This window comes from Medicago sativa, chromosome 4 (genome assembly GCF_051527215.1).
Source record: "Medicago sativa cultivar Bolivia chromosome 4, Bolivia_mono, whole genome shotgun sequence".
NCBI lineage: Eukaryota > Viridiplantae > Streptophyta > Magnoliopsida > Fabales > Fabaceae > Medicago > Medicago sativa.
The window spans coordinates 54,419,881-54,447,213 of record NC_140752.1 but is presented as its reverse complement, the minus strand read 5'-3'; the positions used below and the strand labels follow the sequence as shown (position 1 = coordinate 54,447,213).

The 27,333-nt window shown below is 37.4% G+C and overlaps 2 protein-coding genes across 2 annotated transcripts; both read left to right on the top strand.

Moving 5' to 3' along the window:
* Positions 1–1,211: 1,211 nt before the first annotated feature.
* Positions 1,212–3,105, top strand: LOC146929890 (uncharacterized). The gene is made up of 2 exons (XM_085707429.1): positions 1,212–2,007; positions 2,129–3,105. Exons 1-2 carry the CDS (start codon positions 1,212–1,214, stop codon positions 3,103–3,105), a joined length of 1,773 nt encoding a protein of 590 aa, XP_085563555.1.
* An 18,720-nt stretch (positions 3,106–21,825) lies between these two features.
* On the top strand, positions 21,826–27,091 carry LOC146929889 (coiled-coil protein). Its single transcript, XM_085701595.1, has 5 exons — positions 21,826–22,149; positions 23,988–24,239; positions 24,481–24,642; positions 25,497–25,592; positions 26,620–27,091. Exons 1-5 carry the CDS (start codon positions 22,008–22,010, stop codon positions 26,814–26,816), a joined length of 849 nt encoding a protein of 282 aa, XP_085557721.1. The 5' UTR covers positions 21,826–22,007; the 3' UTR covers positions 26,817–27,091.
* The last annotated feature ends 242 nt before the right edge of the window (positions 27,092–27,333 follow it).

Genomic DNA, 27,333 nt, shown 5'->3' with positions numbered 1-27,333 from the left:
TCATTTGGAACCCTTGAGCGACTTCGTCAATGTTGTCGAGTCTCCTGTAGTCTCCTAGTGTTATGCATTCCATGTCTCTCATCTCTTTGTCGGATGTGAAATCACTTAGACTTGGAAATGGAACAGCTGCAGCTTCTCTTGCTTCTTGGATTGCTTTCTGAACCGTCATAATATTCCTAGAGGCTTAAAGGCCCTTCAGAAAGGCTCTAAGACCTCCAGAAGGGCTCAGGCGCCCTCCAAAAGGGCTCCTAAGGCCCAGGCGTGCCCGTTTTACAGAACCGCCTTTCTGAACTTCTAGAAACCGCCTAGAAACCACCTAAAATACGCAAATACCCCTGTTGCTTGAGAACCAAGCAACCGAAACCCAAGCCCATAGCGGGCTATAAATACTACTCTTGAGAGCATTCTCAAGGCATCTAATCATCAGTCTAAACCCTAGAATCCTAGTATCTTCACCATACTTTTTTGCAAGTACACTTTCCAATAGCTCTCTCGGTTTTATCGATGTCGAAGTCGAATAGCAAGGTACATGAATCTGCACCACGCATAAAACAACTTGCAACGGATTTAAGAAGCGCTTGCGATAGAGATTAACCTAAAATTGAACAAAATTGAAAAAAAAATGAACAAAATTTCAAAAACAAAACAAATCTAGCCTAGATATTACCCTAAAATAAAACAGATTAATTAATTTTGGTATTTTTGAAATAAGATAAAAAAAATAAAAACAAACTGAATCTAATCTAACCTAGAAACAAGAAGAAGAATAAATTTACTCCAAAAAGATTTAAAAATAAACATAATCCTAAAAGATAAACCTAACATAGAAAATATGAACTAACCATAATTTTTGGTATCTAACCTAAAACTAAAAACATAACTCATTGGAACCATTCATAACCAAATTCCAATTGATTTCTACTCCACCCACAAACTCCATTCACGTGAGTGTTGTTGATGATTCCAATTCTTTACACTGTTCACGCATTGGATTTTGGATTTCCTCCATCAGTGGACTATTACGTGAGTGCAAGCGTATTGTCTGCCCACCATCTGTTTGTGAAATTGCTTGATTCAACGTAACATCATTTCATTTGGTGGGCTGTTACCGTCTGTGACTTCGCAGCTTGACCATTGCCCATGCTTATGCGTGCCAATGGCCGAGTGTGTCGGAGGTTGCACCATCTTCAGCTACGGTGCATTCTGCAGCTATGATACCACCTGTTTCAGTACCAACAACAACAACAGTACCCTCTGGTTCAGCAAGGACATTGTCCTTTACAGCAGCTCTTGCGGGGACAAAGGAAATTGACGACAGACCTTTCCCTTCTCTGTGCATTAAAGGAGATGCGTTAAGCATCAAAATCTATCAAGAGGAATACCGGAAGCGAGTAGAAGATTGTAGGAAGGTGTTAAGGGCGCATTTGACTCTTAACAAAGGGGATAAACCTTTTTCTGCGCGTGATCTCAGTGCTAAAATTGGGAAGGTTTGGAAGACAACGACAGGCTGGAAAATGGTGCCTCTTGGTAAGGGATTTTATGATTTTCATTACGAATCGGTGGATGATTTAAAGAAAATTTGGGTAGCAGGCACAGTAAATCTCAAGCCTGGTTTGTTGAGATTCTCTCAATGGACCAAAGACTATAAGCTTTTGGCGCAAAAACAAACTCATGTTTCGCTTTGGATTCATTTGGTGGAGTTACCGCAAGAGTATTGGCGGGAGAGAACCTTGAAGGAAATTGCAAGCGCAGTTAGAACACCTATAGATATTGATGGGCCAACTTCAAATCGTACGTTTGGTCATTATGCTCGCACTTTAGTGGACATTGATTTATCGAAGAAAGCATATGATGAGGTTCTTGTTGAACGTGATGGGTTTGCGTTCATGGTGGAGATACAATATGAACGGAGGCCTTTGTTTTGCCATCATTGTTATTCCATTGGTCATAACATTACGACTTGTCGATGGTTAAATCCACAAGCCGCCAAAGAGAAAGTGGATTGTGGTAAACAACCGACCAAAGAAAATGTTGGTGCGCCCCCTAAATCATGACAGCATATTAGTGGGGGGTACTTCTACATCGGCCTTGGGAGGTACTGAGTCATGGATTCCTATCAACTCCACAGTTACCACCACTACCCGGACTACGGTCCCAGCTTCTCAGACAACACAGGCTACTTCAGTTCCGACCCCTGTCAACAATATCACTCAATCAATTCCGGTTTCATTACCAGCAGTGCCGGTTTCATACTTATCATCAAACTCATTCAGCTTTCCGCTTCATAATGTTTTCAATCGTATTGATCGTACATTGACTGATGAGTTAGATATACCTATGCCTGTGTTGGAGAAGGTTGTTTCCCCTGTAGAGCACGATGACGTGCAACCTGTAGAAGCGGTGAGGTCTCATCAGACATCGCGGGAGATGTTGGAGAGCCCCACGGTGACTGCAGTTACTAACTCGCTTCTGGATAGTGTGAAACACAATCATGTGAGCCTGAGGGAGCTGGTGGAGAGTCATAACGGTTTTATTGAGCGTGTAACATACTCATCCCCTCTTGGGCGTGAGGACATACGGCCTGACGGAGTAGAACCGACAACTCAGACATCGAGGGAGGAGTTTGCGATTCCCACGGTTGATGAGGTTTCTGAACTGCTTCACGATGGTGTGGAACATGATCGTGTGAGCCCACGGGAGCTGCTGGAGAGTCCCAAGGGTGCTCGTGAGAGTGTTTCAAGACCATCCCCTGTTAAGCATGATGACATGCATGAGGTGTCAGCTGATTTACAAGACCATCACGATATTTCTCTCATTGATCCTCCAATTGTTACAACTGAGAATTCTGATAGGTCGCTGGAGGGTACAGATGATGTACTTGCTGGTTCACAAGCACTGAAAACACCTATGGTTACAGAAGCATCAAGTGTGGTTGATGGAGGTATGCCCTCGGCAAAGGATCAGAATGTGGTTATTTTGCAAAGACAAGAGGTTCATCCTAGCAAGAATATCCAACATGGTTTAGATTTGTGGGAAAGAGCCTGTGATTATGATGCAAGATCAGCAGCTGAAGCAGCTGCTGGTTTCATGCCTGTTCTTACATGAAATCAGAAGCAAAAACTTAAGGTACAACATGTTTTATCAAAGCAGCCTTCCAAATCTCGTACACGGGGTGACACTCAACCGTGAAGGAAACTGTTGTGCAGATAAGTTGGCTGCTTTGGGTCACTCCATTGTTGGTGAGATTTGGCTTGACGATCTTCCAGATGAGGTGAAGATTGACTTTTATAGGGACAAATGTGGGTTACCTAATTATAGATTCCATTAATCTATTTTTGGGCTGTTTTTTTGTTTCTCTGTTTCTTTTTCTGTTTTCTGCTGTTTTTTTTGGTGGGTTTTGGTATAGTCCCCCCACCTTTTGTAATTATCTTTTCCCCCTTTTTTAATAAAATTTTTGAGTTTGGCGGCATAGGATGGAGGTAGCTCGGGGTGCCAACCTAGTTGGGATGTCGATGTTGTCTCCTAATGCATATCCTCTCTCCTTGCTTATCAAAAAAATAAAAATAAATAAACTAACCATAAAAAAATTTAAATAAAAAACAGAAAATAAAACTTACATAACCTAAGCTAATTATTCAAAAAATATAAAAACATACCCTAATGAGAACAAGGGAGGATGGAGATCTTCTGCCTTGAAGCTCTAATTCTTGACCCTTTTCTTGTACCTCTAGCTTTCTGAATCAATAAAATAGTGTGTAAGGGTCTCTATTTATAGTATAACATTACTTAGGGGTTAAGAGAAGAAAACTAGGATTTTCCACTAAAAACAGCTTAAAAACCAAGCAACCAGCACTCACTGGTCGTGCTCATGCGCAAGTCGCATAGAGTAAGGCGCAGGGGCACATGATGTAGTAGCAAATGCTGCCTCATGTACAGGGAAGCATCGTCCAGGTGCACGGGCGCTTCTGGCAGCCCATATGTAAGAATTTTGCAGTTATCGTACCTTTTTCGAGTGTTCTTCTGTCTTGCAAAGCCTTGGACAATAAAATGAATTTTCTTCACTTTGTATTATCCACAGTGACCTTCTTAGAACCATTTATCTTCAATCTTCATATCCTTAATCCTTCACGTGATGTATGGTTTCGCCAATTTACATGACTTCCCATTAAAAAGACTCAAAACACCTATGTAGTTGCATGATTTAGGATAAAACTAAATTACAACGACTCAAATGAAAACATTACAAAGATTTCCTTAAACCATTGACAAATACTCTAAATGACTACTAATTTGCCTTTAAATGCAAAGAAAATAACTAAAAACATAGCCTAAAATATCTTATGATGTTTTATTATCAGGTGTCAACCTAGTTGGGATGTCTTAATCTGCCCTTGATGCCTCACCTATATCTTAGTTCATCGAAAGAAAGAATTTATTATGCAATAGGAAAAAGTGACAAATTATCATTTAATTTGGTTACCATCAACTTGGATTATTTGTTTGAAACATAATGACATTCTTTTATGGGAAAGTCGCAAATGTAAAGTTAGAATGTTATGGGGAGTCTGGGGAATGTTTGGAGCGGCAATGGGCTAAACGTCTAGGACCCGTTAAGAGAGAGACACCACACTCTTACCCAAAACCTTAAGATAAATGGGTTTATGGGTCTCCTCTCTTATATATATCCAACGTTTCCTCCATTTCTATTCGATGTGGGACATAATCACTCACACTTGATTTCCAACAATCTCCCCCTCAAGTATGGCTCACCCACATCACTTGGAAGATCGACACTAGGATCCCGCTCCCACTCCCCCAGCAAGCCTAAATAGGATCTGATACCAGTTTGTTGGGGAGTCTAGGGAGCGCTTAGAGCGGAAATGGGTTAAACGTCCAGGACCCGTTAATAAAGAGACACCACACTCTTACCCAAAACCCTAAGGTGATGGGTTTATGGTTCTCCTCTCTTATATATCTAACGTTTGCTCCATTGTTAGTCTATGTGGGACATATTCACTCACACTTAATTTCTAACAATCTCCACCTCAAGTGTGACTCACCCACATCACTAGGATGATCCACACCAGGATCCCATTGATCTCACTCCCCCGTCAAGCCTAACCAGGCTCTGATACCAGTTTGTCGGGGAGTCTGGGGAGCGCTGGGAGTGACAATGGGCTAAACGTCTAGGACCCGCTAAGAGAGAGACGCCACACTCTTACCCAAAACCTTAAGGTTGTGGGTTTAAGTGTCTCCTCTCTTATATGACTAATGTTTCCTTCATTTTTAGTCGATGTGGACATAATCACTCACACTTGATTTCCAACGGAATGAATTAAGCCTTTGTCATGGTCATGGTTTATATGCAAGAATGGTAGAAATAAGAACATTTTTTTCTCAAGTTAGTGCATTAATTCACTATCTTGTCTTCAATGTATTTGATATTGTTGTAATGGGTTTTGAGTACCCATGTACTCATAGTAATAAACTTTTCTTATCTATACTATTGTTTACACTGGTTTTTGGTAAACAACCGCTGGTTTAAAAATATTTGCTTGCAAGATCAACCAGTAAATCTTAAGGACATATTTGTGCTTTTATTGTTTCCGAGAAAGTTGTAATTGTTCTTTGAAGAACTAAATAAATGAAAGTAAATAAAGCAATCGAATTCAACCTAGTTGAACACAATCGAAATTGGTTAAGTAAAAGTAAGATGAATTGCTCAAAAGAAACAAGTAAAATGTAAAGACATTTAAGAAAATGAACTTAAATTGCATTGATTGAATGTAAATTGGTACACAGATTCATACATTGCAACTTGTGACTCGTTTTTCGCTTCCATACGAATAATTTGAGTGTAAGTTTTTTTGTATGATTGGATTGTGACCACTTTTCCTTGGGAAAACTATTTATACAAATAGAAATAACTACCTAAATTCAAATTCAAACCTATAACTGCAGAAAACTAACAAGTCCTATCCATTGGATTTGAATTTCGAACGCGCCTTTGGAAGTAACCACTGTTTATCCCTATCCAAAGAAACTGCCCTTCGATAGCCTTTTGTCTGTCGAACCGAAACACGTGTTTCCAGCAACTCCAACTTCAATAAAGACCCAGGAGCAATCTTTTTATGTCTTCGATCACAAAGTCAACTCATTTTGACTGCATTTATTAATAGCCTTTAAAAATGTAGGCTAACAACTATATATAAAGAAAACTACACCTTTCAACACTTTTGGGTTGGATTTTTCTTTCTAAAAATACCCTCAATTTTCAACACAAATAACACATGTAACAAATAGATAAGAATAAATTTAAATATTAAAACAAATGTAACAAACACAATATAAAAATTGTAACAAACTAGACGAGTGTATTTATACTTACTTTTTCATCATTCCAATTATACCCTTAATCAACTTTTTTTATAATAAAATTGTTGTTGGTGTCATTAAAAAAAGAATTTAGATTATTTTTTTTTTGTTATATTGTATTATTGTCGGTGTCGTTGAAATAAATAATCATGATTAATTTGATTTTTTATAATTTGAAAGTAACATACATTTATATTTTTTTTAGTTTTAATCAAAATCAAAATTTCATAAAAAAAACACCGATCATAATTTTCAAACGTTAGCACAATAAAAAGAGCGAAAAGACTTTTTCGCTAGTAAGAGTATAAGAAGAGAGTACAACTAGAATTCTTTAAAAAACGCAACGTGATAACTAAAAAAAAAACCAAAAAATAGAGAAAACAACTAATAGACATCACACAAAGCATCAACCATGTGATGTTTCCCTCGTGCTATATCCACTTCATCATTTTCCTCATCATAAGTCTTGCCTCTTTCAGCTTTGCGTATCCTTTCCCACTTTTGTCTAGCATAGGTAGTGTCTGAGACTCTATTCCCCTTAATAGGACCCACATTCGCATAATTTCTATCCATTCATGGAACATACAGAACACACGAGAAATCATTGAAGTACATGAGAAATTAGTAAATTTACAACTCTTCATAGATTTTGAATTTTAGTATCCGGATAAATAAAACACAAGTTTAGATTTTATAATCTGAAGAATAATAGAATGACAGAAAAATGGACGTTGAAAACGCAATATAAGAAGAAATGTTACTTGTATTGAAGAAGGTTTTACTACCAAATCCAAAAGTTAAAAGTTTTTCAAATCCAACATCACAAAACTTTATATTTTCTTACCTTTTTTTATTAATGAGATTTTTAAATATATTTTAGAAAGAGTATGACTGTCTATATCCATGTAATCGATAGGTTTTTTTTTTTTTTGGTACATAATCGATAGGTTTAATGTCTCATAAACTAATAAATAAGGGTCAAATGCACCAAGGTTTAAAGCTTTTAAGAACTTGTTTAATTAAAAATGAAAATCTCTTATTAAAAATTTAGCATGTTATCAATTGATTGAATAATGATCTTAAATGTTTAGGAATTATCTATAAAACAATGTAAGTACCTCCTTCAAAAAAAAAAAACAATGTAAGTACCAAAAAAAGAGCTATTAAAATGCATATACCATAACTATACTATACCATGAAGGTCCTGCAGAAGAATGTAAGAACAAATATTAAATTCCAACTAGGGTTTTTCATAGCCTCTCATGTCAGAAAGATACACATTAAATAGTCAAGTCTGCTCATACATGGATCGGGTCAGCTTGCTGATAGGCTTGGATTAAAAGCTAGAGTCCAATAAAATAATAAAAGACAACCTAATAATACTAATTCATTTGAGATGGAAGTCTTTTAGCCAAAAGGGCTTGTGAATCATCATGTTGGGGCCTGGCTTGCTTTAACGGCCTAACATTACTTCCCGGGTCAAAACCAACCTTGTCCTCAAGGTTGAAGTCCATAGCTGATGTAGGTGGAGTAGCAGATGTGGCAGCATCAGAGGAAGGAATCAAGGTGGTAGGTGAATCCAATGGCTGGTTTTGCAGAGTAGGGAAAGGTATGATGGGTGGTGGAGATGGAGTCTTGGGTAGAGTGATGGTATGGGGAAACGGCTCCAGTGGTGGTATCTCATTGGTTGGAGAATTGGCAGGTGGGGTTCCCTGTCTGGTGTGGGAATCTAAGCCAGAGTGATCCAACGGAGGAGGGTTATTGTCTGCAAGTGGCAAAAGATCCAACGGAGACCTGTAGGGGTGGGATAAAAGTCATATATGTGTGGGGAAAAGTCAGAAACTTTGGCTTTTTTGACTTTCGAAAGAGAAGCTTGTACTTGTTTTTGGTTGAGAGTGGCATCATCTTGAGGGAGAGTATCTACTGCATCTGAGTTCTTAGTTGGTTCTGGATTCATGAGTAGATCAGATGGGATGGGAGTAAAATGGAGTGTAGGATCCTTTCCATGGTATGTACGTAACTGGGAAACGTGAAAAACAGGGTGGATCTTAGAGGTTGGTGGGAGGATGAGCTCATAAGCTACCGGTCCAATATGACGGCGAATCGGAAAGGGGCCAAAGTAACGTTTACTGAGCTTGGGAGACACCCTTTTCTGGACCGAGTTCTGACGTTAAGGTTGGAGCCGAAGTAACACCATGTCTCCATCCTTAAAGGTACACTCTTTTCTGTACTTGTTTGCTTGTATCTCCATGCGTTGTCTACTGCTTTTAGAGTTGTCTACTGCTTTTAGAGTAACACCATGTCTCCATCCTTAAAGGTACACTCTTTTCTGTACTTGTTTGCTTGTATCTCCATGGTATGTACGTAACTGGGAAACGTGAAAAACAAGGTGGATCTTAGAGGTTGGTGGGAGGATGAGCTCATAAGCTACCGGTCCAATATGACGGCGAATCGGAAAGGGGCCAAAGTAACGTTTACTGAGCTTGGGAGACACCCTTTTCTGGACCGAGTTCTGACGTTAAGGTTGGAGCCGAAGTAACACCATGTCTCCATCCTTAAAGGTACACTCTTTTCTGTACTTGTTTGCTTGTATCTCCATGCGTTGTCTACTGCTTTTCAAATTGATCTTAAGTGTTGAGAGGATCTCTTGTCTTTGTGTCAGGATTTCATCCATTGAGGAAACTGTAGATCGTCCTGCTATGTAATCTGTTACGGCAGGTGGAGGACGTCCATATAGAGCTTGGAAAGGTGTCATTCTAGTGGTGGAATTGTGCCAGAACTCAGCAAGGTGTAAGAACTTGTTCCACTTGGTTGGGTGATCACTGGTGAAACAGCGGAGGTAGGTTTCTAAACCTCTGTTCACTACTTCGGTGTGGCCATCAGTTTCTAGATGATATGATGTACTGTAGCGCAGGGTGGTTCCTTGGACACAGAAAAGTTCACGCCAGAAGAAACTGAGAAACAGCGGGTCTCGATCTGAGACGATGGACTTGGGAATGTCATGGAGGCAACAAATTTCCACCGAGAAGCGATTTACCAGATCTTGAACAGTAAATTTGGTTGGTAGCACGAGGAAATGGACAAATTTTGTTAGACAATCACAAATGACCCATATTACGGTGTGACCAAAAGATGGAGGTAAGTGAGTAATAAAGTCCATAGATAAATCCTCCCAGACCTGATTTGGTATGTCTAGTGGTTGAAGTAAACCCTGCTTCTTTGTGGGCAAATATTTGCTCTGCTGGCAGGTGGCGCAACTGCGGACAAAGTGGCTCACATCAGTGTATACTCCAGGCCAAAGAAAGGAGGCTGCAAGGCGTGCTAGGGTCGGTTTAAGCCCAGAATTGCCAGCGGCTGGGGTAGTGTGGTACTCTCGAATGATAGATTGGCGCAGCTCCAATTTATCAGGTTAGAAATCAGGTAAGAAAATTCTTTCTTTATAAAACAACAAACCGTCTGAGAACTTGTAATCCTGTTGAAATAAAGGATCAGTCTGATATTTTGAAACCATTTGCTGACCCTCTGTATCTGCACTGTAGTAGCGGCGAAGGCGGTCCAGAAGTGTAGGAACTGGTGAGGAGAGTGAGAGTAGGACAGAATCCTCTATTGTGTGGCGTCGACTCAAAGCATCAGCCACCTGATTTGTCTTACCAGGTTTGTAAAAGATCTTAAAACTGAACCCTTGATGTTTAGAAGTCCATTTTTGTTGCTCGGGTGTTTGGATTGTTTGTGACAGTAAATTTTTGAGACTCTTTTGGTCCGTATAAATGTGAAAATGTCTTCCAATCAGATACTGACGCCAGTTTTTCACAGATTCGGTGATTGCATACATTTCGCGGACATAGACAGAAGCACATTGCATGCGGTTGCACATTTTATTACTGAAGAAGGCAAGAGGATGGCCCTCCTGAGACAAAACACACCTGCGGCTACAGCTGAAGCATCAGTTTCTACAACAAAAAGTTTAGAAAAATCAGGCAGTACTAACACGGGTGTTTCTGTTATTTTCTGTTTGAGCTTTGTAAAGGCCACTTTGGCTTCAGGACTCCATGTAAACTTTTGTAATTTTAGTAGAACCGTGAGCGGTGCTGCAAGGGTAGCATAGTGACGAACAAACGGGCGATAAAATCCGGTGAGCCCCAAAAATCCGCGAAGTGTAGTGAGAGAGTGAGGAACGGGCCAGCTTAAAATTGCTTGTATCGTTTCTTTGTCTGGAGTGACACCGTGAGGTGAAAATATGTGGCCTAAATAATCAACTGTTTGCACTGCAAAAACACACTTAGAAAATTTGGCAATAAATTGATTTAAAGCAAGGTAGTCTAAAATCAACCGTAAATGATGCATATGCTCCTTAAGGTTACGACTATAAATCAATATGTCATCAAAAAAACTAACACAAACCGTCAGAGATACGGACGTAACATATCATTCATGGCGGATTGAAAAGTACTAGGAGCATTAGTTAAACCAAAAGGCATAACTAGATACTCGTAGTGGCCATCAAATGTACGAAACGCTGTTTTGTGTATGTCTTCCGGCAGCACTCTAATTTGATGATAACCTGACCAGAGGTCAATCTTTGTAAAAACAGATGCAGAACCTAGCTCATCGAAGAGTTCATCAATAGTGGGTATGGGAAAACGGTCACAAATGGTTACAGCATTTAGGGCACGATAGTCCACGCAAAAGCACCAAGATCCATCTTTCTTGCAGACTAATAGAACGGGTGAGAAGTAAGGGTTGTTGCTAGGGGTAATGGTGCCCTCTCACAACATGTCTTGAATGATTGTAGTCATGGCTTCTTTTTGTGAGTAGGGATAACGATAAGGCTTAAAATTGACGGTGGTGTGTTGGGAATGATGGGATGTGATGGTCATGAGGGCAAGAAGGTGGTAAGCCACGGGGTTCGGCGAAGAAAGTGGGGTAGGATTGGAGAAGTTGCTGGATTTTAGGCGTGAGAGATTGTTTTGGTGGTGTGGGTGAGGGAAGGGTCGTAGGTATAGAGGTGGTTGTTTCGGTGGAGGTAGGAGTAACGGTTAAGAGGTGAATTAAGGCGATGGAATCGGAGTTCATGAGGTGGCGAAGTTGGGTATATGTGGAGGGAGTGGGGTTTTGTTTGGGATCACCCGTGAGTGTTACTGTAATAGATTCATGAGTGAAGGAAATTTTGGTAATAGAGAAGTTAGCATGTAAGGGCCCAAGTGTTTGTAGCCACTCCATGCCAAGAACAACATCGACACCTTGAATGGGAAAAAGATAGAATAGTATGTGGAACAAATGGTTTTGGAGAGTAATGGGGATATCAGAACAAAAACCGACACAATGTAAGTGTGAACAGTTTCCTACCATAACAGAGAAATTGGGAATTGGTTGGCGTGGCATGTGTAAATGATTAGCAATGCGGGGTTGGATTATGTTATGGCTGCTGTCAGTATCCACAAGAACAGAAACAGCTAAACCATCAATGACACCCTTGAATTTGAGTGTTCTGGGCGAAAATTGGTCGGTAAGTGCTTGGGGAGAGAGTTGAAAATATGTTGCGGTGTTTTCTGGTTGGTGGTCAGGCTCAGGGGTTTGGGTATCTAGCTCAGTTGGCTCATCCTCCTCATCTAACATGAGCAAAAGATAACGACCAGCAGCACATTTGTGTCCGGGAACGAATTTTTCATCACAATTATAACACAATCCTTGGGCGCGTCTTTCATCGCGTTGGGCAGCTGTAATTCGCTTGATAGGGTAATTGTTTGAGGTCGGTGGTGTAGATGTAGAGGAATGAAGGGTAGGTTGAGGCCGAGGGGTTGTGGAACGAGAAGTTGAGGGTTGTGGTGTAGTGGAGAAGGGCTTGTATGGTGTTGCGTGGGCCGGGAAAATTTAGGTTTTGAATCGTTTACCTTGGACTCAATGAGCTTAGCTAAGCCCACAGCCTGAGTGATTGTATAGGGCCGCTGGATTGCAATTTTGTTGCGGATGTCGGGCTGAAGGCCTGAAATGAAACAGTTCAAAAGAGCCTCGGGAGGTAAACCAAGCACACATTTCCCAATTTTTCAAATTGTGCTTGGTATTTAGTAACGGAACCAGATTGCCGCAATTTGAATAGTTGAGGTTGATGGTTTTCGTAAGTGGAAGGCCCAAAACGAAGCTCCAAAGACCGAGAAAAAGTAGCCCAATCGGACAGTTGATTGTTTTGGAACATCCATTTGTACCATCCAAGGGCATCACCCTTCATATAAAAAGCTGCCATCGGAAGTCGATTCTCCGGAGGAATGTTGTAGAAAAGGAAAAATTGTTTCGCTTGGAACAACCATTCAAGCGGTTCTGATCCGTCGAAGGGGCTAACTTCGATTTTGGGGGTGCGGTAGGGAGGTGGTGGGTTGGTAGTGTTAGGTTGAAAATTGGTTAATGTATGTATGAATGGGGGAAAAACGTAGGACTGTTGTGGTGAGGGTTGTGTTGGATAAGGATAAGGACGTTGTTGGAAGGGGGAGGTTGGTGCGGCGGTGTATTGGGTGTTGAATGATGAGTCATTAATTAGTCTATTTTATTGCATTATTTAGTTTAGTTTTATTTAAGATTTGATTTTATATTATTGCATTTTATTTCCTTTTTGAATATTTTACTTTAAATTGCTTTTTATTATATTTTAGGAATGAATATATGGTGGAAGGTGTCTTGGAGCAAAAGAAAGAGGACTGGAGCAAATACAGTGCGAAAATACGAAGATACGGGACAAAAATATATTCCCACATAGTCAGAAGCTTGGCACGGCCCGTGCCAACATGTGGCACGGCCGTGCCACCTCCCAGAAGCCTCTTTTGCTGCTTTTCTTCGAGCCCAAGTTACTCTGTTGTAGTTTTACTGCTTAGCCCTTGTAGTTGCTTAGATTTTAAGTCAATTGTAAAGCTATAAATAGAGTAGCTCTCCATCACAAATATTCATCTTTTGTTCTTGGAATAAAAATTCACTTTTATATTATTGTTCCTTTACTTTATTGCTTTCTCTCTTCTTCCCCCATGTCTACGATGAACATGAGTGAGTAGACTTCTTCGTCTTAGGATTGTTGGGGAGTCTGAATGACATAATCCTAAACAAACCAAGCTTAAACCCTAATTTTATGTAACCCTAATTTCTAATCTAGATTCACCGTCTTAACGTGGATTAACAATTATCAAACTGTGGAAGCGAAAGCGGAGGGTTTGATAATCGTTAATCCATCATCCCAAACATCAATTCATAAAGCGAGAGCGGAGTTTTGATGTTGGAACAAGTGAATCTAGACAATAATTGCAAAACAGTGAAATAGTCTTTGCAATTATTGAGACAAGAGTAGTTTCAATCCTCTATGCATCTTCTAGTAATCAAGTCAGCGAAATAGGCTTGGTTGCTAGAAGTAAACTCTCACCGGACTTTCATCGGAAAGGTGAGGGGCTAAGGGAAACCGGTCTTTAGAAATTAGTGTGTAAACCATGAAATTAGATGTTTAAGTCTTGTCTAGTGAAGGGTTTGTTATTATGACAAACCAATAATCCCAAGGCTCTTTTATATTATTGTTATTTACTTTCAGCAATTAAACCCCCTTTTTATAAACTTTTCTCTCTTCTAATCATTCTCTAAAAGTTAATTGAATTCACAACTCCCTAGCGGAACGATACTCTTCTTACTACTATTACTTCGATAGGTCGTGCACTTGCGGTTTGGCCCTATCAAGTTTTTGGCGCCGTTGCCGGGGAGTTGTTGCAATTTGATAAACTTTTTAATAGTGGTTAGACCAAAAAAAAAATCCTTATTTTATTCTATTTTATTTTATTTTAGTTTTATATTTGTTTCAAAAATATATATATATATATATATATATATTTATAAAAAGTAAAAAAAATATCTCTCTCTCTCTCTTTCTCTTTTTCCATTCTATCTCTAACTGTTTTGATTTCAGGCATGGCTCAAAACCTTTATCAATGGACCTTTTCCCCCCTTTCACCACCTTGTAAAGCTTATGAAATTTTTGGTCATACTGGTGTTGAATGTCAACTAGGTAGTGTTGTTAGAAGTCCCGAGCAGGTAAACTATGGGTTTAGGAATAGTCAAATTTTTTTTCAAACCCCTCAAAATATTTTTGAACAACAAACATCACCACCCGGTTTTGCAAACAACCAAAGAGTCTCTCAAAAATCCGACTTGGAACTTTTGATAGAAAATTTTGAATTAGATAACATTAGGCATAACCAAGAGTTTAAAGTCAAAGCTGGAATTTTGAATGACTCTCTCAATAGGCTTTCCGCAAAAGTGGATTCTCTTTCTACTCACAACAAAATGCTTGAGACTCAAATCCCTCAAGTAGCCCAACAAGTAACCTCTTCCCCACAACCCTCCGGAGTCTTCCCGAGTCAAACTGAAACCAACCCCAAAAGCCTAATAAATGTTATTACACCTAGGGATGGTAAGCAATTAGAAGACCCCGTTGTGGAAACCAAGAAAATTGAGGTTGAGGTAGAGAGTGAAAAGCCACAAAGTGAGAAAGTTGTAGTAGAAAGTGGAGAGCCTCACATATCACCACCATATGATCCAAAAATTCATTTACCACAAGGGTTTGATGAGTCAAAGTTAGATGAGCAGTTTAGGAAATCCATTGCAATCATTCAAAGCAAATTGTCATCTAAACTTAAGGATCCAGAGAGTTTTTCCATACCATATGTCATAGGATCCAAGACTATAGAAAGAACCACATGTGATTTGGGGGAGAATATTAGTTTGATGCCATTGTCCCTTAGTGAGAGATTAGGTATCGGATAGAGAAACCTTTTGATCGTCAAGTTAATGACATTAAACGAGCGCTTCGTGGGAGGCAACCCACGCATTTAATTGCTTTTGTTTTGTTTGTTTTTCTTTGTTTTAAGTTGTTTTGTAGGTAATTGTCCAAGTATGATTCAAGAAAAACTGAAAATTTTGAAGCCCCCGTGACCAGAAGGTTGGCACGGCCGTGCCAACCCAAAACCACCCAAAACCAAAAAACTGGCAGAATGTTGGCACTGCCCGTGCCAATATTGGCACTGCCCGTGCCAAGCTTCTGCACCACATACCTTCAAAAAAAATTCTTCTCCTTCCCCATTCACTCACTTCTCTCTAAAAACTCCATTAACCCCCAACCTCCAAGGTCAAGGTCAAGGTCTAATGGCTTCAAGAAGAAGTGGTAAGGAACCAGCAAGGTCTCAAGGAGGACCTCCCTCAAAGAAGCAAGCACAAGTCAAGAATCATGGGATCAAATTTAAGGACAACTCACAAAGGGATAGGTTCTTAGTGAGCAAGATGATGATGAGGGAGACGATGCTAACTTGCACTATGATGTGGGAGAAGGTGCTAACTTGCACCAAGAGGAAGAATATCATGGCCATGAAGCCGATGAGTTTAATGAAAACCAAAGATGGGCATGGATGCATAATAGAGTAGCAAAGAGGTAGGAATGATGAGGATTAATGAGTTTTTTATGTTGTGGACTATGCTTTATAACCATCATATTAACATTTGCTATTATTTACTTGATTATCTTGTTTCAATTGTTAAAAAGAAACCGAATGATAAGGGTGATATAATGGTAGGTGGAATCATCACTTTTCTTGCTATGAAGTTTGGGGTGAGTGTGAATCAAGGGATCAAGAGGATAGAGGGGAACTATTATCTAGACTTATATACTATTTTGTCCTTCCTTAGAACCCATGGCCCTACTCACAATTACCAATATGAATGGAGAATTTGTTTGACTATTCTATCTAATTCGGAAATAACTAATCCGGAGGTGGTGGAAAATTTGTTTTATGTTGGTACTAACCCACAGGTACATAATCATGGAGATGATGGTGGTAATGAAGAGGAGGTAGGTGCAAACTTGCATCATAAACAAGAAGCCGGTGGAAGCTATAATGATGAACGGCGGGCATAGATGCAAACCAAAGTTCAAAGAATAAGCACCGAGAAACAAGGACAAAGTGTTGAAAGGAACAATGTCCAAAGGAGCAATTGAATAAATAAAGAAAATAATCACATGCTCCGAAACATGACGCAACATCTTCACCCTCCAAAGTCCACCTTATGGAGCTCAATGAACAGATGTGAGCTTTCCTCTTCCTCTCTTCCCTTATCTCTTCTTTCTTTCTACTACTCTCTCTCTCTTCTACTCCTTCTTCTTTCCTCTTCTTCTACTTCTTCTCTTTAAATTTCTTTTTCTTTGAATCATTGAGGACAATGCTTCCCCTAAGTGTGGGGGGGCCTAATAAAGTGTCTAGAGTCGTAGTGTTCCCAAACTCCCTTGAACTTTATTCTTTTGTTTTGTTTTTATAGCAAGAGGCATGATTAGTAGCTTGTTTTTAATGCAAAATATGGCATAAAATTTTTTGTTTTGTCTCTTCTTTAAAGGTTGTTTCTTGTACATGAAAGTAGTTTCTTGTGTTCTTGCTATACCCACATCTTGTTTTATTGTGAAAAATCTCCAATGAGAAAAGCACCCAGTTGCAATCTTTGAGTAAATGTATGAATAGGTATTTTAAGGAGCACGTTCTATCTTTAGTGTTAACTTAGACCCTTTAAAGTCTTCAGAGTAAAAGTAGTATAAGTTTGTGTGGGAAAATAATCAATGTTCTTAATTGTTATATGCTTAATTGTTAAAGTTATAATGGGGCGGGAGAATGGCACCAACATGTGGGGGAAAGGACAATCCCTAACTTCCTAATTGTGGTGGTGACTCCCTAATTTGAACTTAAAGAAAATAAATTCATCAATGCTAGGGAGAAAGGACAATTACATCCAAAAAGACTTCCTACGCGGAGATGAAATAAATAAAATTTTGCAGCACTGCTTAGGGTGATTTTGAATCTAGGGGGAAAGGACAATTACATCCGAGAAGACTTCCTACGAGGATAGATAGCCCCTAAGCATCTGCAGCCCCTTGTGCTTAATTGTTAATCTAATCTAATTTTAACTTAAATTCCCATCACTCTTATATGAAATGAAGAAAGGACTTTTCTCGGTTACTTTAGCATTAAGGATAGAACCTGTTCCTCATAATATATGTCTTATACATGAGCAAGAAAAGGGTTGGACTGCACACACACACTCACTTGAGACTTGATGTTGGGTAGAATAGGTTCATGAGAAGTATTTGAAATTGTAATTAGTGTACTTGAAGCAAAACCTTTCTTTTGAGACATGTGTTCTTAATATTGCCAAGATTAATCTTTTGTTGCTGCTATGTCTATTGCCTTTTGCTTGAGGACAAGCAAAGATTCAAGTGTGGGGGAGTTTGATGAGTCATTAATTAGTCTATTTAATTGCATTATTTAGTTTAGTTTTATTTAAGATTTGATTTTATATTATTGCATTTTATTTCCTTTTTGAATATTTTACTTTAAATTGCTTTTTATTATATTTTAGGAACGAATATATGGTGGAAGGTGTCTTGGAGCAAAAGAAAGAGGACTGGAGCAAATACAGTGCGAAAATACGAAGATACGGGACAAAAATATATTCCCACATAGTCAGAAGCTTGGCACGGCCGTGCCACCTCCCAGAAGCCTCTTTTGCTGCTTTTCTTCGAGCCCAAGTTACTCTGTTGTAGTTTTACTGCTTAGCCCTTGTAGTTGCTTAGATTTTAAGTCAATTGTAAAGCTATAAATAGAGTAGCTCTCCATCACAAATATTCATCTTTTGTTCTTGGAATAAAAGTTCACTTTTATATTATTGTTCTTTTACTTTATTGCTTTCTCTCTTCTTCCCCCATGTCTACGATGAACATGAGTGAGTAGACTTCTTCGTCTTAGGATTGTTGGGGAGTCTGAATGACATAATCCTAAACAAACCAAGCTTAAACCCTAATTTTATGTAACCCTAATTTCTAATCTAGATTCACCGTCTTAACGTGGATTAACAATTATCAAACTGTGGAAGCGAAAGCGGAGGGTTTGATAATCGTTAATCCATCATCCCAAACATCAATTCATAAAGCGAGAGCGGAGTTTTGATGTTGGAACAAGTGAATCTAGACAATAATTGCAAAACAGTGAAATAGTCTTTGCAATTATTGAGACAAGAGTAGTTTCAATCCTCTATGCATCTTCTAGTAATCAAGTCAGCGAAATAGGCTTGGTTGCTAGAAGTAAACTCTCACCGGACTTTCATCGGAAAGGTGAGGGGCTAAGGGAAACCGATCTTTAGAAATTAGTGTGTAAACCATGAAATTAGATGTTTAAGTCATGTCTAGTGAAGGGTTTTTTATTATGACAAACCAACAATCCTAAGGCTCTTTTATATTATTGTTATTTACTTTCAGCAATTAAACCCCCTTTTAATAAACTTTTCTCTCTTCTAATCATTCTCTAAAAGTTAATTGAATTCACAACTCCCTAGCGGAACGATACTCTTCTTACTACTATTACTTCGATAGGCCGTGCACTTGCGGTTTGGCCCTATCATTGAAACCGATGGAGAAACCCAATTGTTGTGGTGAATATCCAGGTGGATTGATTGTGGGTTATGGTGGCCGAGTGTGTAATAGGTTTACGGGAAGTGAAACGGGCACGAATGGCGAGGCGGTAGTAAAATTGGTGTCGAGTCCTGAGATGTGGGAGGGAGAGGCAGGTGTGGTGGTTACGGGTAAGGTTTGTGGCGGCGGTATGGTGATGGAAGAAAATTTCTCATGAAAGCATGGTGGTGAGGGTGTTGAATCTGGAATCCATGAGTTGATCTTGGTTATCCATTCTGGTGTGTATTTTGCCAATCTGAGCGTTCATGGATTGTTGGTTGGATTGAATAAGCTCATCAAGCCTTTGGTTTGTGGATTGACTCGCGTCATCGAGGTCCTTTGGGGTGGGGTTAGTGATTTTGGGAGGCATTGGGTTTATTGATGAAAACACCAATGATGGTAGGTTCTACAGTTATCAATCAAATTAAAGTATGCTAGAAGAATAAATTTGCAGAAGAATGTAAGAACAAATATTAAATTCCAACTAGGGTTTTTCATAGCCTCTCATGTCAGAAAGATACACATTAAATACCCAAGTCTGCCCATACATGGATCAGGTCAGCTTGCTGATGGGCTTGGATCAAAAGCTAGAGTCCAATAAAATAATAAAAGACAACCTAATAATACTAATTCATTTGAGATGGAAGTCTTTTAGCCAAAAGGGCTTGTGAATTGTCATGTTGGGCCTGGGTTGCTTTAACGGCCTAACACATAAAATATGCAAGGTCCGAGGTTCTACCGAAAGGAAAAAAAATACTATGCCATGAAGATGATAGCGTGTTACGTGCTAACAATTTAGTTAGATTGGACGCAACAACAAACTTCTCTTTCTGTTACGAGGGATGCCTTTTTTTTTAATAACCAAGATAATGTATACAGACACAAATATTAGAGGCTAAAAATAAATATGCGGTTCTTGTGTTCTTTAATTTGAGAATAAAAGAACATTTTAGGATTTTTAATTTTAATTTTATTCCTCAATTTTTTATAAAATAGGTAAATTAGTCCACCCAAATTAACATCGGAGCTCAATTTTTTTATTTTTTTAAGAAGGTAAATTAGCCCACCCAAAGGTAAAGCCCACCCAAAGGTAAGAAGGTAAATTAGCCCACCCAAAGGTAAATTAGCCCACCCAAATTAACATCGGAGAGAATCGAACCTGAGACCTCGAGGAGGAGCACACTCCCAGATCCCAAGCCAATGCCACCAGGCAACCCAAGTGGGTTAGCTCAATTTTTTTTAATCTATTATCTAATTATAAAACTTAATGTCTAAAAATACAATCTTGTCTAAAAATACAATCTTACCCCTTCTTAATTTTTGACACGTCATCAACATTATATCCTTTTATGTCTTTTGCTTCAACCCCCCTTATTTAACAAAAAAAAAAAAACTTAATCTTTACCCCTTCTTAATTTTTTGACACGTCATCAAAATTATATCCTTTTATGTCTTTTGCTTCAACCTCCCCCTATTTTTTCTCTATTAAGAACAAATTAAAACAAATTCACTCCATAAAACACACAAACTTAATATTTTTCAAAAGCACAAACAAACTTAATCTTAATCACAATCAAAACATTTTTTTCCTATAATTCAACTTCTAAATATCTAAAGAGTTAAAAACAATTTACAATCAATTATCTTTCTCTGATTATGAAAGTTAATGACCAGTAAAAACACAATTTTACCCCATCTTAATATTTTGATACGTCAACATATGTTTACCTTTTTGTGTCTTTTGTAACAAAAGATCCCATTTAGCTGAGAGAGAAAATAACTTTCAAAAGATTGATGTGATTTTATAAAAAAAAAAAATCCTTTTATATTGATGTATCTAAACAAACTAAATTATTTTTTTAAAAAAATGTTTTTATTAAGAGAAACAAACACAAAAGTAGATTATGATATATTTTTTTTGAGGGAATCACTTCATAATATTTAATAACAATTATTTCAATGATTTCATCATGGGAAAATTACTCTTTAAAAAAAAATCATGGGCAAATTACAATAACCTCCTTTACGGTCTTCTTATATATCACAAATACCCGCTCTATATTTTAACTACACTAATCTCCCTTATTTTTAATCAAATTGACAAGCGATCTTCCCTTATAATATAACACAGTTTAAACTTTGTTAATTCCATTTTTTATAGCAATTAACTTCTTCATACGAGTATGAACTCGCTTAATTTTCGACTATTTTTTCTTTCCATTTTTCACTTAGGTGATTTTTCCCAACTTATTGTTCCTCAGTCAAAGTGGTTTAATTTTTAAACTTTAATGTAATAAAACATATATATCGAATATTATTTCCTTTCCATTGATCAACCACAATGTCCATCCACCAAAATTCTTTTCATTTCTATATTCTCTTTTGATCTTAAAACAAAATGACTGAAATTAGATTGTATATTTACAAAGTTATTGAAATGGATAAAATGATGGGAGATTGATGTGTTTGAAAAATTAGAAAGTGTGCTTGTGATATTTAAGAAAATTTCAAGGAAAGTCGATGTAATTTGCCCTTTTTTCATTAACAACGACTTTATTATTAGTTTTTCTTATTTTTTTAATTCACATAGCATTGCAATGCGCTTTGATGCGTAACCCTCCACTTCAAATTATCTCATGTGGAGCACGGGTTAGTTGCTAGTTTTAATATTAATTTATTATTTTATTTTATGATTATATTTAAATTTTAATGAAGTGGAAAAGATCTGCCACATAAACAATATCATATATGATTCATATCATTAACGAGCTTGCCACATCATTCAAAGAGGAGATGACCAAATTTTTTTGTTGACTTTCTAATTAGGGGATGCGAAAGTTTGTTTTGAAAATAGGGTATCAAAAGTTAACAATTTTAAAAATAAGATGATCAAAATTGCATTTAAACAAAAAAATAATAATAATAATAATACATGAGCTTAAATTAATGGAGAAGATACTTTACAAAACCCTTAAAAAAAGACCCGAGATATTTTACAACAAAGAAAAAAACAAATCAAATCCAAGTACCGCAATACCTTAAAAAACCAACTTCATAATTTTGCATTGTGGTTGAAAGTGAGAGTGTTTTGACCGGTGAAAATCCATTCCTTCTGAGATCGAAACCAATGGAGAAAGGAAATCGCAGTGAAGACTTGGTTGAAACCCTAGTTGTGAATAACGAGTCCAATTACGACGTTGCTGTTACACCATCACCTACCAATCCTGCTTCACAAGATTCTATTGAAAATTCTTCTTCTGCTGATGACGGTATGTTTTTAATGTTCTTTATTGTAATATTTTATGTAGCAAACCCAGCGTTGGCGTGCTGGTGTAGGCTTGAGACTTGGGAGTGTGTTCCTCTTTAGGTCTTAGATTCGTATATCGAGGTGATATGTTGGGTCAGTCCATACAGAGCTTTTTTTTGGCTTTAATTTGGCCTTTCTAGTGGACGGTGAGATTGGTCCTCAAGATTAGTAGTTGGTCCTTGAGGTGGATACGAGTTTCCAAAAATATATATTTCAATTGGAGGTGTAAAAGAATTGCCATGTTGGTTTTTACGAGGGATTGATGTGTGTGTGTGTTGTAAAGAAAGAAAAGAATATGATTTTTGGATGATGTTTGCTCGGTGGGAATGAAAGTGATGTAAGAGATTTGGTGTATAGTGACAGTGATGTTAGTGTGTGAACTGATAGAGTAACCGTTAGCAACGAGAAACAAAGAGAAAGTACAGAGATCAAAGCTTTTTGTATTTCTGTTTAAGCAAAGTTGATTACACGGTGTGGACACCTTCACCCGGTTTCAAACACGGAATCTCGCGGTGTTTGAATGTGAGTTTCAGATAGTGTTTGCCCCTTCGTTTACAGGCCCAATAATATTTTGATTACTGTGTATCTGAATGGTATTAGACCATTTAGAATTGATTCTTAATCAGTTGAGACTTTGCTGACTCAGCATAAGTTAGTTACAATACTAAGGTCTTGTTTGGCTCTTCTCTAATTTTTTGTTTCTTCTATCTATTGCAAACAGTTACTCTGCTATTTTTTTTTTTTTTTTGTTTCTTCTAGCTGTTGCTAACAGTTACTCTATTATGATAAATTGAACGTGAAAACTGAAATGTAGGAGAAAACTGCTAGTTACTCCTATTAGGTGATTGTGTGTGTTTTTGAGATAAAGAAAAGAAAACACAGGGAAGTTAGGAACCAAGAATTTGTGTTGATTAAGAATAACACTTTTATTAAGAAAATAGGAAGAGTATGAGAGAAAACTCTCCTCCAAGGATCGCCCCTTTTGCAATAGAGTCGCTACTCTATTCACTATACTTTTCAAGTACTCATTGATCCTTCTCTAACTCAGTAACTTCATGTTTATACATTATAATCCTTTACCAAACCCATTAACTAATAACTTCCCTAAATAACTCCTCCTTATCAACTATCCTAACAAACTCCTTGTTAGCCTATATCCTGCTAAATGAGGAAAGTGTGATATTTGCAGTATTATTGGATATTGAGAGGTCAATCAGACATTATGTTATAGTCTCATTTTGACAGGGGATTTGTATTTTGGTTATTCGTGAATGAGTCATGGTTGCTTTTTGGGTGATGTTTGAGATTTGGTGTATAGTGACAGTGATGCGAGTGTATGAACGACTGAACACGAAAACTGAAATGTAGTTGATGAATGATGTGTGTGAAGTTACTAGGTGATTGTGTGTGTTATTAAGAGAAAGAAAAGAAAAGACAGAAGTGGGTGGATCTGAAGGAAAACCGGGAGAAGTAGATGGCTGTTTTAGTGTGCAGCCAGAACGTGCATATATGGATGGCTTGTCACAAAGGAAGAGCAATCAAAGCAGAGATGAGGGTAGTGGAAAGGATTTTGAAGAGTGGGCACTAGATGCTGGGTTTATTTGAGACAAGATTGATATTCATGACGGGATAGTTGTAGGATAATAGGTTATTGAGAGGTCACTCGTACATTATGTTATAGCCTCATTTTGATATTGGATTTGTTTTCTAGTTGTTCATGGATAGGCATGTTGGCCTAACCGCGTAAATGATTTATGTTTTTGAAATCATGCAAGTGAATGATATTGTGAAATATTGCAGATTGGGAAGCAATAGCTGATCGTGAACCTGACAAGTTAGTGCCCATCGTGTCTTCAGACATTTTAACTGGAGTGTCAAAAATTAAATTGGAGGACACCAAAAGTCCAACCCCAAAGCGGCGTGGAAGGGGAACATTCTCTTATGATAAAGATAAACTTTATAGTGATCGGTTACTTGATGGTTCGATTATTGATGATGTTGGAGACGAAGAAACTAATCGTGGTTCAGATGATAAGAAAGATACAACTAACTGTAAGTAAACCTTGTTATGTTTCATCTTTTCAGTAAAATCTAGATATGTGTTTATTTTGTACATCCACAGTTTTTTAGTATTGTATCACATTAGTTATTTTAAATGTGGGATAGTTAGATGCTTTTGATTTCTTAAATACCCCTGATCATAATTTTCATGTTCCAGTATAATTAGGTTTTGTCGGCATAATATATTTTGTTGAAAACACTTGGATTTTAATATTATTTTTTTTCAACTCAGTACAATATGGGACCAATCATGTTCTTCTGTTGTCTCACTTTTCACCAAGCACTAGAACAACAGACTTGGAGAAGGTTTTTGAGGACATAAAAAATTGTGATTTTGTGATTCGTTGGGTCAATGATACAGTTGCACTTGCAGTATTCCGAACTCCTGCAGAAGGTAATTACAAAATTACTTGACTTTATTATTTTTGTAATATCATGATTATTACATTCATCAATGTTTATTTGTTTATGTATTATGACGGTGAGTTATGGTTGCATGCCTCTAAAGTTTATACTTTTCGATATGATAAATATGATATATTTTTTATTAAAGATGATAAACATGATATTGTGATGGTGTAGTATGTCTCTATGAAAACTAGTACTTGTCTACTTGAACCCGTTTATATGGATCTTCCACTTCAGTTCTCTCTTGAGCAACATCATTCTCTAAGTCTAAAGCATATAGTGTAAACCATTTTGAAGCTGGTATATAATATATACCCCATATTTGCATCAGTCTGAATGTGACATTTGAGTAAACATTGGTACTAATTATTTTATCATCATTAAGATTCGTCTCTTGCCTTTGCAATATATGTAGAGTGTGTCATGGTAGCTGATTTGGTGTAACTTAAGTATGAAAATGCTTATCTTTATTTACCATTATATGTGGATTAGGATGATGTGCTCTTTAGCAGTTTATTTCTCATCATTAATCATACTGTTACCCATGACAACCACTTTATCTGGACAAACTTACAGAGGGACATACTGTTACCCCTTTTCGGGAAGTGGGTTGAATTAAACTTAAATTTATTTTAATGCTTGTCCATATGATATATGTATAACACCATTCTGTATGCTCATATTGCATCTTGTTGGACTTCTTTATATGCATTATTTTTTAGTTTCATTACTTGACTATTCGATACAATCAATTTTATAATGACCCGATATCATTAACTTTATAATGAACTGGTGCCAGTAATTTGACAATGACTAATTGATACCATTAATATAATGCAGCACTCGAGGCTCAGAGCAATGTTCGATGTTCATTTAATATGAGTATAGGGATACTTGATGAAGATGATGCAATTCTCAGTTCAATCAAAGCAAATGGTAAAATACTGCTTTATCTTTCTGCTATATCAGGGTGATATAAGGTTTGCTCAAAATAAAGTTTCTTGGTGATGCATTTACTTTAGGAAATCTAAGCATGGCCTTATTTAAGAAGCTCCTTTTGATGTTTAAAGTGTCTGCCAAATTTGTTGTGATAGCATTTTTTCGCAATTGTGTTGCACAGCAACTGCGTCTCTTTTTTCTCGTCTTTTTTCTCCCAGTTCTCTTCTTTCTTTATCTACCAGATGCGGCATGTTTCTTCTTGTGACATCCTAGTTCTGATTGCAACACAAACTCAACCCCTGCTAGTTTCAGAGTTGGACACCGCCTCTGCAGAGTGTCGACGACGTATCGGCGGTGTGTCCACGACTTATCTACAGCTTGTAGTAGACGTATCGGACTTATTTTATTGTTTGATAATAAATGTCACTCATACTTGATAGATACGTGTTGACGGTGTATTGTGTTGCATCAGCATATCAATATACCTATTGAGGACGATACGACACCAAAATTTGCATATTGGTGCATCAGAATTATAGTTTACTTAGATAATTTTGCGGGGTCTCATATCTATAGAAGTATTTTGGAGCACTATACAGTCTGGTTCTTTGGTTCAATCTCATTTGACTACTATTTCGTGTTTATACTTGATAACACGGCAATTCCTGTATTTCAAGACTTTCTAGACACCCTTGCTTGTTCCCTCAAACTTAGTTTTATTGCTAACTAGCATTTGCAGTTAACTAAAATGCAGTTCCTGAGATCCATTATATTTTGCAATATATTAAATTAAATCATGAAGTTGTTAAACTCATATCAAATCATTGATAATAGTTTTAAACTTCGTCTTTAAGGAGCTGGGTATATTAAATACCGAGCAGGTTGTTTGATTGATAGAGTAAAACCTTATACACTCTCATTGAGTCGAAATAAAATCCCATTGTTTATTGCACTTTTGAATCAATTAACTATATGATCAGTTAATGTTATCTCACATGGTTTTCCTGTTTCATTGTTTATTCAGACCTGAAACCACCTCAGCAAAGACCAAAAACCTCGGCTACAGCAGCACAGAGGATGATTGCTAACAGCATGGGAATAAAGTTACCCTCCCCGAGCCGCGTTACAGGGTCCCGAGAACATAAAAGGCACGAAGATACAAGGAGGGAACGCATTGTTAACAGACAAAAGTTGAAAGATGAAGCATGGGGAGATGATTAATATCTTCATAGTACTGTTTTAATTATTGTAGCTTTTAACTCCATTCATTGTATCCATAACATTCAATAGATTCTATGCTTTGGCTGGTAATTTGTAAGGTGTAGTTAACGAAATAATTTAAGGGACATGAAATCATGTTGCACGGACTATGTCAGGGAAATTTAGTCAACATAGGAAATAATCACTATAGTGTATGGACGATAGTTTAAAACTTGTACATAAATGTGACCTTTCCAAATGCTCAATTTTCATGTTATTTTGAATTGTCAATTTTGTAAGAAAATGAGTATTTTTTTTTTTTTTTCATTTGAAGTTATGTTTAAAATTAGTAGTCAGATTACTTATTTATTGTTAAATTCTTGATTTAGTAATTATTCAGAAATTGAAACAAATAAAAAAAGATAAATAATGAGTTGTCTTGATCAATTTTCCAAACCAAATCAAATCAATGAAGAATGAGTTGGTTTGGTTTGACTCAACCAGGTTGAGATCTGTCGATTACCAAAATCTAGATTAA